This window comes from Dendronephthya gigantea, unplaced genomic scaffold (genome assembly GCF_004324835.1).
Source record: "Dendronephthya gigantea isolate DGI-Jeju-01 unplaced genomic scaffold, DenGig_1.0 000279F, whole genome shotgun sequence".
Lineage (NCBI taxonomy): Eukaryota > Metazoa > Cnidaria > Anthozoa > Malacalcyonacea > Nephtheidae > Dendronephthya > Dendronephthya gigantea.
In genome coordinates this window covers 115,679-133,957 of record NW_021163289.1, presented here as the reverse complement: position 1 = coordinate 133,957, position 18,279 = coordinate 115,679, and the positions used below count along the sequence as shown (strand labels likewise).

The window sequence follows — 18,279 nt, the reverse complement described above, 5'->3', positions numbered from 1 at the left end:
AACGGAGGGTTTATGCATGCTTCTACGAAGAATTGCATATCCTTGTCGATACAGCGACCTTATCCCACGATTTGGCAGGCCTGTACCAGAGATTTCTATGATAACTTCCAAAGTCGCCGATTTTATTTATGTCAATCACGGTTACAGAATTATGAGATGGTATAATACGATATTAAACCAAGATAACTTAGAATGCTATGCTGAAGCAATTCACTCAAAAGGTGCTGCATTAAATAATTGTTTTGGGTTTGTCGATGGCTCTGTACGCCCTATATGTCGTCCCAATGTCAATCAAAGAGACGTATTCAATGGTCATAAGAGGGTTCATGCGCTAAAATTTCAATCTGTTGCGCAATACTAAATAGGATAATTGCTAATTTGTTTGGTCCTGTTGGTAAGTAAATATACTTTTATCTTATCTGTCTCCACTCACCAATATACAGCAAGATATTTGTGCTTTAATTTCACTCGTTTACAAATGGTCTAGACATTTGGTTGCATGCTTTTAGCAGCTCAATTTTTCTTCTCCATTATTACACTAATTGACAAGTACTCGTGTCTTTTTGCAATATTTGTAGAAGGTAAGCGACATGATGCTGCGATGCTGGTTGACTCTGGTTTGTTGGATAGTCTGCAACAATATGCTTTTTCAACAACCAACCAACCATTGTGCATATATGGTGACCTTGCGGCTTTATGTTATCAGAGGATGTGTGCCACCATCCTGGAACCTTACTCTCTTAAGTCTCTTTTTTGTTTTCTACAAATATTTTGCTTAAAAAATATGCATTTCCTATCTCTTGTAAATATGGTTTTATATATGTTTTGATCTGTCGTAAAATATATTTAATATGATAAAATATTATAATATATAGATTGTGTAATAAAATCGACTTCGTTATACATGTCTTCAACTAGCCAACTATAGGGCATTTTTGCCGTTTTGTTTGACATTAGAATGTTAGGCTAAAGGCCATGTTACACGGTGCCATTTTTCTTACAACATGCAATGCAATTCTACTTTTAAGAGATGTAAGTTAGTGAAGAGGCTTCAAAATGTAAGTGTCAGAAACGCCATGGTGTGTAATAAAAACAAAAGTTCGGTAGTTTCCAAATTTACATCTCTCAAAAGAAGAATTGCATTGCCAGAAAAATGGCACCGTGTAACATGGCCTTAAGCATCAGTTGATATTTACCCGCCACTATAGCAGCCCGTCGTTTGACATTGAATACAACATAGCTTCATCGCATATTCTAGAGGTTTAAAGGGTTTTAATTTCGAGTGGTATTATACACACTTCAAATTCAAGCCAGGGACAGTTGATGGAAAAATGAGGCAACTATAGGTTCTCCGGCAGGAATCGAACCTACGCTTTTGCGATGTCGGTGCGATGCTTTTGCCACTGAGCTTCAGCTAGATCTAGCTGACAAGAGGAAGCGTGGTTAATGTGTATATGATGGTAATGCCGGGAATAGGGTATTTCAATTACGATTTTTGGCACTTCACTCGATGCAGGAATATTCTACAGAGTCAAATTTTTCCGCCGATGGGAATTCGAAATGAGACCTCCAGACAAAAGAAAATGCAAATTTAATTGTGTTAATTCATTGTGTTCTTCAAACTTCTATCGTTGAGCATTGAATAAGGAGAATTTTTGCGATAACTTTGCATTTTAGTTTTCAGTAATGATTAGATTTTAAAGCCCTTTGGGACTAATTTTCAATAAAACAAACGTCCAGTTCCCATCGGCGGAAAATGGTGATTTTTATGAACTTTTTTTGTCGAACCAATACTTCTTCATTTTTCAACTAAATTACACGTAAAACGTGTCATTTGAAAGAGAAATAAATGAACTTAACAATGGTGTAAAAATCAACCAAATTTGACAAATATATTTTGCATTATTACACGCAAAATTTCGATTCGAATATTTTTGATACACCGTGTATAGGTCCTCCGGCAGGAATCGAGCCTACGCTTTTGCGATGCCGGTACAATGAGCTACAGAGGTAGATGACAAGAGCCAGCGTGGTTAATGTGTATAGATAGATGATAATGCCGGAAATAGGTGAGGTTAAATCAATTATGATTTTGGCACTTCACTCGATGCAGGAATATTCTAGTGGTTCAAAAAGTCTTAATTTCATGGTATTATGCACACTTCAAATTCAAGCCAGGAACAGTTGATGGAAAAATGAGTCAACTATAGGCCTCCGGCACACATTAACCACGCTTGGTCTTGTCAGCTACCTCTGTAACTCAGTGGTAAGAGCATTGCACCGGCGTTGCACCGGCATCGCAAAAGCGTAGGCTCGATTCCTGCCGGAGGAACAATGGTTGACTCATTTTTCATCAACTGTTCCTGGCTTGAATTTGAAGTGTGTATAATACCACTCGATATTAAAGCCCCGTTTACACTACACTGAATTTATCGGCACGGCACGGCTAAAATTGGTACCCGTACCCAATTTTATAAGTGTACAGGCTACCAAAACAAAGGCCGAGAACAGATGAAATGGGCACGGGTACCCATTTTAGCCGTGCCGTGCGAATAAATCGAGTGTAGTGTAAACGGGGCTTAAGACCCTTTTAAACCTCTAGAATATTCCTGCATCGAGTGAAGTGCCAAAAATCCTAATTGGTTTACCCTCACCTATTCCCAGCATTAGCCACGCTTATACATTAACCACGCTTGCTCTTGTCAGCTAACTCTGTAGCTCAGTGGCAAGAGCATTGCAACGGCACCGCTAAAGTGTAGGTTCGATTCCTGCCCGGGGGACCTGTAGTTGACTTATTTTTCCATCAACTGTTCCTGGCTTGTATTTGAAGGGTGTATAATACCACTCGAAATTAAGACCCTTTAGAACGTGTGAAGTGCCAAATATCATGATAGCTTCATCGCAGTTAATGTTTTACAGGCTACCCACATGTACGTATAGCGTGACTATTTTGAATTGATTTTACTACCTTAGACATCCTGAAATGCTATTTTAGGGAAATACGCGGACATCGTGAATGAGTGAACATCCGGGACTTGAATTTGCCCCCCAATTTCTCCCCGATTAATGGTAGATGTTAGTTACGCTATGAAAAACTCTATTTTATGAAAAAGGATCAATAACTGATCTTTTGAGTTTTGGCTATGTTGTTTTTTATTAGAATTAAACGTCTAATGAATAGAACTCGTATGGGATTTGAAAATGTCATGCACTGAAGCTTTCACTCATATATAATGCCAATTCATGAGTATTTTCAGTCAAACTATTAAGATGAATCAATACTCAATCCTCTTAGTTGATCTACTCGTCTCTCTATTGATCCTTTTTAGTCTATTTTTGATGAATTTAAAACATGATCACTGGGTGCTGATACAAAATATTTCACTGTTAGATTTCAACAGTGGTTGTTAAATGTCTAGTATGTTATCTTGTTTGCCTTGTCAAATTCAAAGTCAACAGTAATTATGGCTTTACAGACTTCTTGGCATCTTGCACCTTGTTAATCAAGCTATACAAGCTTGATTCAAGCTGGTTAATTTGCATTGATTTTTACTCCCCTCTGGCTCAGTCCTCTGGGTGAACTCTATTGAGTACAGTAAAAGTTGGGTTGATCTCTCTTTTTAGAATGAAGATGCTATGGAATTTGGGGATGGCGTTTTTGCAAATTGACTGGAACATTAAACTGTTAATTTTACCATGTTGAGTTTGTTAGTCATAGTTATTTAAATGAAAAATAAATTTATACAGATATGATTGACTAAGCAGTTTGTTTTCAATTTGCACCAACTTTTTTGAACAGTTTTACCCTCCCCACCATTACAAGGAATATTATCATGAGGCCAATATAATAATAATTTATTTATCCATCTTAGGTATAAAATTACAATGGATTTACAATTACTAAATATGATTAAAATGTATATATATATACAAATATAATAAATTTACGATTTTAAAATTATGTCTATAATAGTGCATTAGTCCTTGGAATAAACGAAAGTTTATGCCTATTGGTATGAGAGAAGAACTGCGGTAGAGTTCTTGGAGTTCTTAGATTATATGTTGTCGTCACAATATCTGGTATGTATTTCCTGCAAGGGTGCGTTTCATTATCCATAATTTTCTTGTATTCACGTATGGCGAGCATGTCACGACGCTGTTCAAGAGACTGAAATGAATCAGACGGCAGAGCAAGTATTTTTAGACTTCGAGTTTGAATGTTCTCCACCTCATCTATTAAATATTGTGGTAAACCACTCCAAATTGGGGCTGCATATTCCAAAACCGGCCTAATTTTCGTGAAGTAACAAGTTAAACCTACTTCCGTCGGTAGGTTTGCTCGGCGGCATTCCCGGAGGTGGAATAAACGTTTGTTTGCCTTTTTAGTAATTTCTTCAACGTGTGTGTTCCATTTAAGGGTATCGTTACACCAAAGGCCCAGCAGCTTGAACGTTTTTACTCTTTCAATTGTATCATTACCAATCATAAGTGAAGGTGGTGCAGGAATTCCTTCTTTGAAGCAAATCCACATATCTTTAGTCTTTTTTATATTAAGTTCCATCTTGTTTCTAAGTGCCCAGTCATTCGTTGCATCTAACACCGTTTGCATGTTGCCAGTGGAGCAATATGAGATTGCCTCATCCTGAGTGCAATCATCTGCATATTTGTATGTATTAATCTGCAAATGGTTGGGAATGCAATCTTCAAGATCGTTAACATAGACATTAAACATTGTTGGTGAGATGACAGAGCCCTGGGGGACTCCAGAAGGACAGGACCTAATAGATGATAAACTCGCACCTATTTTTACTCGCTGGCTTCTTCCTTCTAAGAAACTCTTCGTCCATAACCAAAAGCATTTAGATACATTCATTTCAGCTAATTTTCTTAGGAGCAAACCATGGTCAACCATATCGAAAGCTTTACGGAAATCAATAAATAAGGCATGAATTCCCATTCTTCCATCCCGTGAATTTTCGGTCTTATTGTACCAATTTTGGGTAATACTCGCTAACGCAGATACTGTTGATCTTCCTTTTGTAAATGCATGTTGATTATCTTTGATGTTAAGGTCATTTTTATTCAGTTTAAGTTGTATGGTTTCCAAGATTTTTGCCATTTGCGGTAATACAGAGATTTGCCGGAAATCATTGTCAATATCATTCGGGGGATACTTTGAGCACAGGGGTGACCAATGCGTGCTTATAGAGAGTCGGGTATTTGGACTGGGAAATGCTAGAGCAGATGATATTATGAATAATAGGGGCAAGCTCTTCACTGTAACGTTTCAGTAGCCATGCAGGAATGTCGTCCGAACCGCTTGCTTTCTTAGGGTTTAGGTGTTTGAGAATTGCCTTAATTTGTCCAATCGAAGGTAACAGCGGCTTGGTATCTTTGAGTAAATGTTCAATTTCCTCTAGTTTTGGTTTTTCATTAGGAGTGGTGCTCTGCCAAGGCTTGGTGAAACTTTGTTGTAAGCGTTCAGCTAGGTCATCTGTGGGGGCTGCTGAAGATTGGAAGTTACAATCATTAGCAGCCACAAGTTCATATATAATTTTATACCACTTTGCTGGGCTTGTTACACGTGTATCTTCCGCTTTCGATTGATAATACGTTTTCTTAGCACTAGATATAAGTGAAGAAACTTTGTCACATAATAATTGGTATCTTGATCTGTTCCCTGACGTAAACGCTTTTTGTCTGGCCTTTATTTCTTGCTTTATACGCGGGGTCATCCAAGGTTTATCTGAAGGATGAAGGCTAAATCAGGAGTTGAAGGCTAAAAGATTATTGAAGGTTAATTTTAGATTATGCAAGTCTGCGAAGCAGATGAAGCATAATATTAATTATATGAGAGATATGAGACGAGATTTAACAATGCATTGTCTTTATTTTCCTTCCTTTTAAATTAAATACAGTGAAGCAAATAACTATAACATAAAGTTCTGGTACTTATGACCATATAACCGCTGGCCTACGTTCCCTCCACGTCTTTTTGTGAAACGACCTATAGAGATAAAGAAAAACAACAAAACTAGTAATAATGCATGGGGGGAACCCCTTACCGGGAATGCATTGTTAAATCTCGTCTCATATCTCTCATATAATTAATATTATACTGCATCTGCTTCGCAGACTTGCATAATCTAAAATTATACTTCGAGATACTCGACTTCAATTTAACAATGCATGTTCAAAGCTAAAATAAATAAACGTGTCAAAGATTAGATGCTGATAAAACTGCATTACCAGGTGAAACATTGATGATGCCCTGTAATAAAACTTTGAGAACGTACTCTCTCGAGACCAATCTGCCATACCTAAAATCTCAGGAAGAGAAACTCCCTGTTAAAAGCCTCAGAAGTAGAAGCACCTCTAATAGAATGAGCAGAAAAATATCTGTATCTACGCCCGACAAGTCCAACAGATATTTAATCCATCTCGCCAGAGTGGAAGATGAGACGGGATTATGTGGGCGAATATATGACAAAAACAACTTGTTTGGCTGTTTAATGTCATTGGATCTGAAATTCCTAGTGCGATCTTCGTACCACTTTAAACATTCAATTGGACATAAGTCCTTATCATCCTTAAACGTAGCATGGAAGCTACACTTAGGGGAGTCACCAGGCCTAGACGTTTTTGATAGACCAGGTAGCTGAAAAGATACTACTTCGGGATGATAAGATCGAAACCGCAAGTCTTTCTTAGCAAGATCCGAAGATCTATCCGGAGCTGTGAGAGCAAGCAAAGTTACTAACTTGAATGATAACGATTTAATGATTGAATTTTTCATTACGCCCCAAGGATTTAAAATAGTCCAAAACCTGAGAAACTTTCCATGTATGTGTATACCTAGGTTGAGGTGGTCTTAAATGAAGCATACCCTTCAATAATTGAGATATACGAGCTGATAAGAGCCCACCTTATTAGAGTCAATCTTAGGTAAAACTGCTGATAAAGCAGAGCGATAAACATTAATAGTCCTATATGCTCTCCCTTCCTTAAACTGATCTTTAAGAAACTCCAAGATCATACTCAGAGAAACTGAAACGGGATTGACTTTCCGTTGGTCACACCAGCAAACCCATTTGTTCCAGGCTGAGGCATAAGAACTGGTAGTGTTTTGTCTCCATGCTGCCAGCAAAATGTTTCTAGTTTCCTCTGAAATAACTGCTGTTTGGAAGCATTGCTGACAGTTTCCACCCAGCCAGTTGGAGGTTGGTTAACGGGTGTGTTTGATCGTCTTTCGACAACAAATCTGTTGACATTGGAAGTAGCAAGGGGAAGTCCGTGCACAACTGGAGTAGTAATGGGTACCACATTTGAGTTGGCCAAACTGGTGCTACAAGGATTAGTTGTTCGACTCTCTAAGCAACTACTTGCCGAAGGCATCGACCAATCAGTGCAAATGGCGGAAAAGCATACCCCAGAAGAGTTTTCCAGTTCATTGAAAAGGCATCTGTTTGTATGGCCTGGGGATCTGGTTTCCGGCTGACAAATTTAGGAAGTTGGTGCGTGAGGCGAGACGCAAATAGGTCTATCTCTAAGGGATCCAATATTCCTAAGATTGTTTGGAACAAAGAAGGATTGAGTTTCCAATCGCTGGAGTCGGTCAGAACTCGTGATTCCCTGTCTGCTCGTACATTCAATCTTCCTGGGAGATATTGAGCTGAAACAACCATCTGATTCTCTAGACACCACTCCCATAAGGCAATGGCTAGGTTGGCTAACACCTGAGAATGTGTACCCCCCATCTTGTTTATGTATGCCATTGCTGTTAAATTGTGCATCAGAAGTCCTACATGAACACAAGTCTTGGTCTTCGTGAATGTTTTGAGTGCAAACGATCCGGCAAGGAGTTCGCGGCAATTTATGTGTAGTCTCTTCTCTTCTGAGCACCATGGGCCCCCTGTGCTGACTCTTTTGCAGTGTGCCCCCCAATCCTTGCGAGAAGCATCTGTTTCGATTATTAAGTCTATCGGGTGTTGGAACAACGCTCTGCCATTCCAAGCTTGGAGATGATCTCTCCACCACATCACCTCGTCCCTGGCTACCGTATCCAATGTCACTGGAGCCTCGTTAGATTGATTTCTGCTCATTCTTCAGCCTTTGAAGGTGTCTGTAGTGGGGCTGGGAATACGGCCTGAATAGAGGAGGTTAGGAGGCCCAGGAATTTTGACTCTCGGACTGAGATGTCTACTGCATCTAGTATGCTTTGACATTTTTTCCGAATTTTCTCCCTTGCTAGTTGAAGAGATAAATTTGTGGAGTCGATCAGGAAACCTAAAAACTCTGTTTGCTGACCAGGAACAAGGAGAGACTTTTTGTAGTTGGCTATGAAGCCTAGACCTTCCAGGAGATTCAAGGCTGATGCTGCGTGGTGTAGTGCTAGTGACTGAGATTCCGCCATTATCAGAATGTCGTCCAAATATATCACTAATCTTATACCCATCTGTCGGAGGACAGCTATGACAGGTTTCATCAACTTTGTGAAACCGAATGGAAGGCAAGCGAATTCGTGCAGAGTCCCTTTCCAGAGAAACCTCAGATACTTCTGATGGTCCCTCCATATTAACACCGTGAGGTACGCATCCTTGAGATCGATCTTTACGAGACAGTCGTCCTGTTTCAAAAGATCTCTCAGCATGTGAATGCCCTCCATCTTGAAATGCTCGTAAACGAGAAACTGGTTTAGTGGTTTCAAATTTATAATTGGATGATTTCCCCCGTCCTTCTTCGAAACTACAAACATTGAACTTATAAAGTCCTGGTCTAATTGAGATGGGCCTACAACTGGGTGAATTGCCTCCTTCGTTAACAGGTCCCCTATCTCCTGATCTAACACTCTCTCTTGGTCTGGGGGATAGTTGTGGCCTTCTTGGAAAAACTTGTTGAGCGGGGAAAGAGATAAGTTCTATGTGGTGGCCCTGGACAGTTTGAAGTACCCAAAATGTTTTAAGCGTCCTGTCTTTGGGACTTCTGGAATCTTGTGCTTTGCCCCCGACTGCGGATTCCATTGCCCCTGAACGACATCCTTCCTCTTGATTGGAAGGAATGAGGTTGGTTTGATTGGAAGGGACGAAATTGAAACCCTTGGCGGCCTCCACGAGGTCTTGTAAGCCCTCAGGAGCTCCCCCCCGAAAAAATGGTTTCCCGACTCTTGATGCCTTACCGATGGTCTCCGTCGTCTCTGAGCGAGTTTTAAGGCGTTGCTCAAAACTGGAACCAAAGAGTTGGCGTTCCGTGTTTGTGAAATGCTCTTGAGCCAATGATGACATCAGTGGGTTGATCTTTTTTAGGACCAACTCTCTGCGATTTACTGATAATCGAGCAGAAGCATCGCGAGTAAGGAGCTTGCATACTTTACACAGGTGAGGAAGTTTAGGACACTTTCTTGGTCCAAAACTACAGTATTGCCATTCCTAGTTGACTCCAGTATTCACAATACATTCTCAAATAATGTCGACAAAGGACCAAACACATCCAAAATGTGATCCTGCATCTCTTTGATAGGCTTGTCTGGAATGTTGATACCTTGAAGTAATTGTTTCAAGGAATGCGAAAAGTTCCTCGCTAGCTTCCCAACGAGAATTTGGGGACATAATATCGCCCTCTGTTGGTTCCAGGTCAATATCAATTAAACTACTCTCATTTGAAGCGTCGAAACGTGCACGCTTTGATACGGGCGTAGGATCTTCTACATTATTCACCGTCTCTGAATTTCGTTTGTTTGTACGGCCTGTCAGGTCATCAGACACTACAGGACTTGCTATATTTTGCATTTGCAAACCCGTTAGATCAATTGACACTACGGGGTTGGATTCTTGTGCATTAACCGTTTGATCATCACATACTCCGGGCTCTTCGATGGTTGTTTGGGCAGAAAACCCAACAGTTTTATAGCGAGCTACTGTGTTCATGTGTTTCATTTGCGACGCCATATTTTCCAAAATAGCTGCCGTGATGGACCGATGGACGAAATAAAGGCTCGATCGGCCACGATAGCCTGAGCGAGATCCTTAGAACTCATTTGCGTACCTTCTTCTTGTTCTTTACAGTTGGATGGATCTGGATTCATATCAGAGATCAGAGATGTAGGAGTGAAGCAAAAAGACGTGGAGGGAACGTAGGCCAGCGGTGATATGGTCATAAGTACCAGAACTTTATGTTATAGTTATTTGCTTCACTGTATTTAATTTAAAAGCAGGGAAAATAAAGACAATGCATTGTTAAACTGAAGTCGAGTATCTCGAAGTATATTTAGATGATTCCATATCAAATCGTTAAAAACGGCTAAAAAATCACTATCCGCGGTGGATAGCGCTATCCAACCTTCGTACTACTGGCCCAAGGTTTCAATCCATTTTATTCAACCGACCAGATTCATGTTTAGCATTTAGTTTTTTGTTGCAAGAAATTTCTGCGAGGTAGAAAAGCGCGGTGAGTTCGTACGCTATGTCTATTTAGTAGTGGCAGCATCACACAATGGGGCAATGTAGCACTCTGTCAATAAGGCCAAGTTAAACTCTATAAGTGAAAGTTCCACGCGAACATTCATATTTTACGTATTTAGATTACAAAATTTGAACGAAATATTATAATCCGAGGTTCAATACCAGCCGCATCTTCACACAATGACAATGTGGCACTGGTAGATACCTGTTTTGCTACAACTCGTCTTGCCTATAGCTATATAACAAATAAAGCCCTGTGGTTCAAAATCCTCCGCTATGTCAAAACAATTTTTAGACATTCCCGATATCAGGTTTTGGGTTTTAGTATCCATACTACACAGTACAATGTTATCTTGTGCGGATCATATCCAGCCGTTGAGTACAAAGGACTTTTACAAACAGATCTACGGGAATGTCTGCCCATCTGGTGAATTATCATGTCTACGAGAAGTTATGACAAACACCTTTCAAATGTCCTTGACCCGAAAGCAAAAAGAAAAGGTTAGCCGATTGGTATATTTTTAACAGTTTTCGTACGGTGGTAGAACATTTCTAGGTATATGAGATCTTTTAAGCGTTCGTAGCAGCAAATTCATAGCTTGAATGCTAACAATAAATCAAACACATGCGTGTAACTGGATGATCTTTCTCGAGGACAAACAACTTTGCAGATGACTAGCTATACAACCAAATATTATTGAGAGATGGGAAAAAGACTATTGAAGCCGTCCGATATGTTTATCACATGATGTTTTAAGGAATAGTATAGACTTGCGTTGATTAAAACAGTTATTTCGATAACCTTTTATTATCTCGCTAAAGGTAAACACGAGTGAACACAAATGACCGCGAATGATTTCTCCATATAGATATGCTTGCATGTCTATGGATTTTTGAGATTAAAAAAAAACTTTGTTTAGCTGGCAGTATTGTATACGACGGGAGTTACCTTCCAACCCGGTAAAGGGACAAAACAAAGATATACCGCGGACGGTCTGATTAAAGCGTAAAAAATTTAGTCCAAAAATGCTTGAATTTTTTACTAGTTGTTAGCGTTACGGGGAATTTAGACTGTTTATATGCCATCTTTGTCGCATGACCCTTCGGAAAACGAAGTGATCTTATTATGGTATGCGTCGCCCGGGATAGAATTTTATAAAACAATGTATGATATACAGAGGGTATGAAAAAAATCATTTATAAGAAAACACAGCCTTTGAGTAATATTAATGATTAAGTGTTCCGCAAATGAATGAATATTTACGCCTGTATTCTAAAAGCTCACTCACACTTAAACTCATTGAGTGGGAGATCTCAATCCTAATTCTTGTTACTTTTCGATGGCAGTATTTTCAGTCAAACAATAGCTTTGATTTTCAATGTTTTACTTTAAATCTGTTCATTGACTAAGAGAGAACTTCTCATTTCACAGAGTGTGAGTGTGAATAAACTTTTTGAAAACGGGCATTCGTCATAGCATTATGCGAACTTGATTCTAATCCTTTTGATGTAAATATGCCGCGCATGTCGCATTATACATGCGTTCCGCCATGTCGCCCTAGGAAAGGCTAATTGGCTAATTTTTGGCTAATTGACACGCTATGCGGGTGGCTCCGACTTCTCTGCCAGTTTTTGTTTATTTTTGCACAAAGCAACGGGAAACGATGAGCAATTCCTCTATTCATAAGTATGCAGCGAACAAATTTCGATCAATTTAGTAAAGCATTTTTGTTGCATTCAGTTTGAATCTCCATTCCAATTATAAAAGTATAGATAATTCTGATCTAACAATGAACTTTCGTCATCACCAGGTTGGTATGCAAGAAACAATACATTTATTCGAAGGAAAAGAAAATATCGTTAAAACGTTAAGTCAAAATCCTCCAATCTTTGGTAAGCAATATTATTGAAAACGCACTTTTACAAGATAATGCGTGTAGTGTTAGGAGAATTAATAGAACAATTAATTTGTAGAGTTTTAATCTACCAAAAAACACAATAAGATTAACACCTGTATTCTAAAAACTCACTCACACTCAAACTCTTGAGTGGAGGATCTCAATTTCTTTATAACAATTCCATGACGGCATTTCCACTCGAATAAGAGCTAGATCTTAAATCTTTCTATTGATTGACACTCAATGAGCCTGAGTGAGCTTTTTGACTACAAGCGTAAGTATAGTAATCAAACTGTACTGAAAAAAACGACCTGTTTACCGGAATCATATCCACAGGCCTAGATTATATCATGCCTGAAAAAGGAGTCACCCTCCATCGTAACGATGGCATCCCAAACTTATGATTTACTATTTAATTACTTACTACCATCTTCTTTTTGATGATCGCCCAGAGGTTCGAATTCTCTAAAGGATTAAGGTTCGGCTCGTTGGAGGCCACTGCATTGCTGAATGATATTCCTCTCTTGGCCAAAATTTGAGTAGTGGCATTTGGGGCATGCGACGGAGCATTGTCATTCATATTTAAATATTCAGTCTTAGACGATCGACTTGTTATGAACTTGCAATACGTTTCACGGGTCGGCTTCGCCCTATCATCCACTTTAAATGGCCAAATCATGATTCCAGCCGCCATCTGGCTATAGCGTCTTTTATTAACTTCATTCTTTCTGGATTTGGTGCCGAAAAATTCTGCATCTTTTCTCAAATTTTATATTCGAAAAAAATGCTTTATCAAATACTAAGTCAAGACATGCTTCATAATTCTTTAAGACTTTTTAGGACGTCTTGCTTCTCCGTTGCTGTCAAATCCTTGCACTTCCCCATGACACCAAGACACGTTATTTTAAAGCAAAACATCACCAGCAACTTCACTTAAGTCCTTATCTGCATACATGATTTAATCATTTTCAGGTTTGGATTGGTTCAGGATTTGAGAGTAAACTACCCAACATGCATATTTTAAAAAACTTTTGTTTAAGTTTTTTATCATTATAATTATAATTAAGGTAGTCCATTACAACAAAATTACGATCTATGCAGTTTTGAAAAAATTAAAGGATACAATCATAACAATTTCCTTAATCGATCCAGGATATTCTTTGCGATTTTTCTTTGCGAAATACAGGGTGTCCCAAAAAAAAACGAAAACTAGCTATTGAAATCACTCATTGTTAAAATTTGAATGCCGTGTTCACGAATTTCAGCCCGTGGGGATTTAATGCTATTTATAAAATGCTATGCTTTGTAATGCTAGAGAAAGGGGACATGTTGAAGGTAATGGTCCTTCAGATGCACATTTAGATATTGTAATCCATATTTGTAAATTGTAAATATTGTTAATAAATATCATTTTTGCGTACAAGCAAATTTTACTGCATCATATGCATGCATAAAAATGCGTATGGCAAACATTAATTTTATACACCTGTGGGTCCTAACAGAGTGCTTAGGCATTCAAACTCTAACAATTGCATTGTTATGGGTGATTATATTTTCAATGGTTTTCGTTTTTTTTTGAAACACCCTGTATAAAATGTACGCGAGAATTAAAAGGGAAGGATGTATTAATTAGGGTTTTATCCTGAGCAAACAAAGGAATCGATTGGCTTCTTCTATTGGGTCGTTGTTCTATTGTATTGTTCCGTACAATTTTTTCATACGTGTTGACAAATGTAGATTATTTGGCATCAAAAAAGTTATGAATGAATTTATTCATTAATAAATCATTATCTTACAATCTTTGTAATCAAACATCTTATCAATCAAACTTTGGAAAATCTTTGGAAATCAACTAGCACGGGCAGCAATCTTCAATCAGCTCTTATAAAATCTTGAAGAACCGAAGACAAACTACAGAATGAACTATAACATCCCCTTTTTAACGAACATTTATGTCCTTTCGTTCATGAGACTCATCAAACTTTCTAATGTTCAATCCGGCAAGGCTTCCAGAAATTATATATAATGCTACATGCTGTATGCTGTACGATAAATAACACTCTTCCGTAAAAATTTTCAAAGCGGAGCTTATCACCAAATTCAAAATGTACATTATAACGTAAATTTTGGACATAGGCATAAATCCGGGAATCACTATGTTTATCATATTGTTTCACCTGGAGACACAATTCTGTAGTAGAAAAACAGTCTTCACTCTCCATGATTTGCTGTAGGTATAGACTATAACGCCTGAATTCCACAAGCTCGTTCCCACTCGAACTCGTTGAGTTTAGGTTATCTGAAACACTGCCTTATCATTTCCATTTTCAAAGTGTCAACAGAAAAAGGTGGGAAACATCCGTGGAATAGGAATTAGTAGGTAGCACTTTCAACATGAAATGTCAAATTTGTTTAGTGATAACGTTTTTATATTTTTAGAAATTAAAGATTTCTTCACGAAAGACGAATGCGAACTTGTCATTGATTTGGCAAAGGCAAAAGGAATGAAAAAAATTCCACCGTTTAAAAATATTGAAAAGATGTTTAAGGATGAGATGCACGAGACTTTCAAGATGTGGAATTTAAATGGTGATGATTTTATTGATGCTTATGAGGTAAGTTGCTATTTATATAAAACGAAGAACAGTGAAACACGCACCGGCGCAACGAAACGCCAGGAGAACAAAAATCAGGAGTCAGGAACACGCACAACAGCAGAAACACGTTGACAGAAACTATATACGGACATACATTTGGAAGTAAAAATTAATTAAGTCTGCAATTTGTTGTGCACGCCCTTTTATAATGGAAGTTGAGGGAGTCTTGCACACTCCCTCTGCAAAGTGGGGTGATCCACAACTAACCAATCAACGTTTTAGGTTTCAAGTGTGGGTTAATGGCGTTAGAAGCTTGATCCAGCTCTCGTATTTTGTTGTTTTTAAGGCGTTATCAGACTGGTCGAGTTGGTCTTCTGCTTTTCGGTCAATATTTAAAAATGTTCACAACTTACAAAGTCTACAAAATGTATAATATACTTATACAGGGTGTATCAGAAAAAACTAGAAGATTTTAAAATGTCCAGAAAACTATCATTTTATCAAAATATCTCAAAAATATATTTAAGTCTAAGTATTTTAGCATCTCCTGGCTTATCTAACAGTAAAAACTATCAGAAAAATTAACCTAAAAAAGCGGGAGAACGGTTTGTAAAAGCCTCATTTTTAACCGCTTGCGCAAAGAAAATGAGATGTTCAAAATCCAAGTTCATTTAAAGAGATGAAAGTTTGGACTGTTTTGTGCAATGTATTAAAATTTCAGAAAATTTGATAAACATTAAGTCCGCCGTAAAACGTTTCAAAATTGGACTTTTTCCCGCTCGCGCGTAACTTTTTTCATGCAAGAATGATTACATGCATGAGTGATGGTTCGAATGACGTACTTACAATGCTATTGTCATACCTTACATGTTGTATCTAATAATGCTATTATTAAAAATAAACTACACAAAAACGTCAAACAGTACACAATTGCAAACAAGAGCAGAGTTTACAAAATTTGTTGTTAGTTCTCAACATGTCCTCCATTTCTTTGCACGCAAATTTCTGCCCTACTTATCATACTGAAAACAGCACGCCGAACCATTTGCCTGTCCTGCCTTAGGATATCCATCTCATTTTGAATTCTTGCTTCAAGTCTTCCAAGTTTGCCGGTGGTGTGACATAAACCTTCGACTTTAGGTAACCCCAAAGGAAAAAATCCAAAGGAGTCAAATCGGGAGATCGCGGTGGCCATTCTACCGCACGATTTAAAGCAATAAATCGGTTTCCAAATAATTGTTCCAAGCGCTCGGAAACAATGCATCTCCGATGAGGTGGTTCTCCGTCTTGTATCCACCAAAGGCGCTGGAACCTGCCATCATCGTTGGGAGCGAAACGGCGTATTTCGCTTACAGCTGGAACGACTTGCTCATTAATCATTTGTAGGTATTCTTCGCCGTCTAAGTTGTGGCGAAAGAAAAAAGGACCAATGACAGATCCATTACCAATCAATCCGACCCAAACAGTAACCTTGTGACGGTCATTATTTCGCTCATACTGAAAGTGCAACGGTCGTTCACCACGAGCGCAGTACTCTCTGATATTATGGGTGTTAACAGAGGCATTTAAGGCAAATCCAGCTTCGTCACCAATGAGTACGTCCTCAAGAAATCGTGCTGGTCTGTTTATAAGCCACTGGCAAAACCTTTCTCGCCGCTGGTAATCTCCTGCAAGCAGTTGATGTCGTCGTATCATCTGGTATGGGTGAAATCGTAAGTCCAGCCGTGTTATACGATTAAAGGTGGCCGAAGATAAGCCAAGACCATTTCGCCGAGCGCTAATTCTCGCTCCATTTGGCTGCTGATTTTCAATCGCATTTTGTACAGCTTCAATGTTTTCTTGAGACCTCGCAGTTCTTCGACGTCCTGATCTTCCCCGGTTGAGATTACAGCTTGTCCCGTTTGTACGATATTTAGCAACATTGTTGTAAACTGTACCATGTGATGGACAGCGTACGTCAGGATACTCCTCCCGAAACCTTTCGAGCACTCTTGTGACGCTCCCATGACTACGGTGGTATTCAGTTACCAAAAAAGCTCTTTGCTGTGGTGTAAACTGCAGCCTTGGCATTGTTTTTAATGTTTGATATGAAAAATAAGCTAGCAATTCATAAACAGGACATCTTTTGCATTATCCAGGTGTAATTAACAGAACTCTTAGAACAGGCTAATGATAACGACCATATGCACAAAGAACCCACCCCTCTTTCATATAAAAACAAAGGCAATACTCGAGCGATTAAAGATCAAAAGATGCAAATCAGGTCATATAGACAACAACAAAGCAAAGAATACACCCACTACCATCTGAACGAACAGCTACGTTCATATAAAGCGAAACACAGAGATATACATAAGAACACATATCCAAAAGAAACCAAAGTATCCAGTAACTATACTCAAACCAATCGGCCCCACATTTCTACAAAAAACCCAAAATCCCAAAAGTCCTCCTTTGGCTCGAGTAGACAGGACAACCGGCGGACTTTCCCACCAAAAGCCAACACTAATAACAGCGCTAACCGCCGGAAATCTGATCGCAGAAACAGGCCTCCTTTTCACCGGAGATTGACAAACCATACACCGGCCAAATATCGGACACGTGTAAACAGCCCACCACCATATCAGGTAAAACACCTAAGGAAGTTACCATCGTACCAATCACATTGCCTAAACAAACCACTTACCTACCAGTCATTGGGCCAGAACCAATTCCCGCCTTTCCATGTACACCACCCACAGCAGTCAACTCTGAGCCAACGTCCCCAATCACCCATTTACAAACAATACTTCCGCCAAGCCTACCAACCCATCAATCGTACTGTAGACCAGAATGGAACATGGGTCTAGATAACGATGCATGCCACGTCGATCCCTCACGAAATCCTGATAAAGTCTATCCGATACCTGTGAGGATTACGAATCACAATGTTAAATTAATTAACAAACGAAATACCAAGCAAAACAAGCTTTTACGAAATCCCAATATGATCGACATTCCTACCACTGAAGGCAGGTCTTGGAATGAACACTCGACCCTGAAAGACCTTAGTATAGAACGGGACACTCCGCAAAATTATAACATTTCAAAGTCCCCCCATTTCCGTCTGGTACACTTAAATATAAGGTCTCTACGAAATACCTCCCATTGGATCCAATTCGCCGAATTTGTTTCAAAGACAAGGATTGAGGCAATAACATTATCAGAGACTTGGTTAAACACAACCATACCAAATGCCGAGATCAACTTGGAGGGCTATAAAATTTACCGCCAAGACCGCCTCCACAAAAGAGGAGGAGGGGTAGCTGCGTACATTCGGAGTGATAT

General features: G+C 39.0%; 1 protein-coding gene and 1 pseudogene across 1 annotated transcript in view; one reads left to right on the top strand and one right to left on the bottom strand.

Moving 5' to 3' along the window:
- Positions 1-5,952: 5,952 nt before the first annotated feature.
- Positions 5,953-8,665, bottom strand: LOC114541305 (annotated as a pseudogene).
- Positions 8,666-10,709: 2,044 nt separating this feature from the next.
- LOC114541303 (transmembrane prolyl 4-hydroxylase-like) overlaps positions 10,710-18,279 on the top strand; it is a 34,732-nt gene continuing 27,162 nt past the window's right edge. The window contains exons 1-3 of the mRNA XM_028561237.1: positions 10,710-10,958; positions 12,269-12,350; positions 14,795-14,970. Coding sequence (XP_028417038.1) covers positions 10,734-10,958; positions 12,269-12,350; positions 14,795-14,970 — 483 coding nt within the window. The 5' untranslated portion in view covers positions 10,710-10,733. The remainder of the gene's footprint in view (positions 10,959-12,268; positions 12,351-14,794; positions 14,971-18,279) is intronic.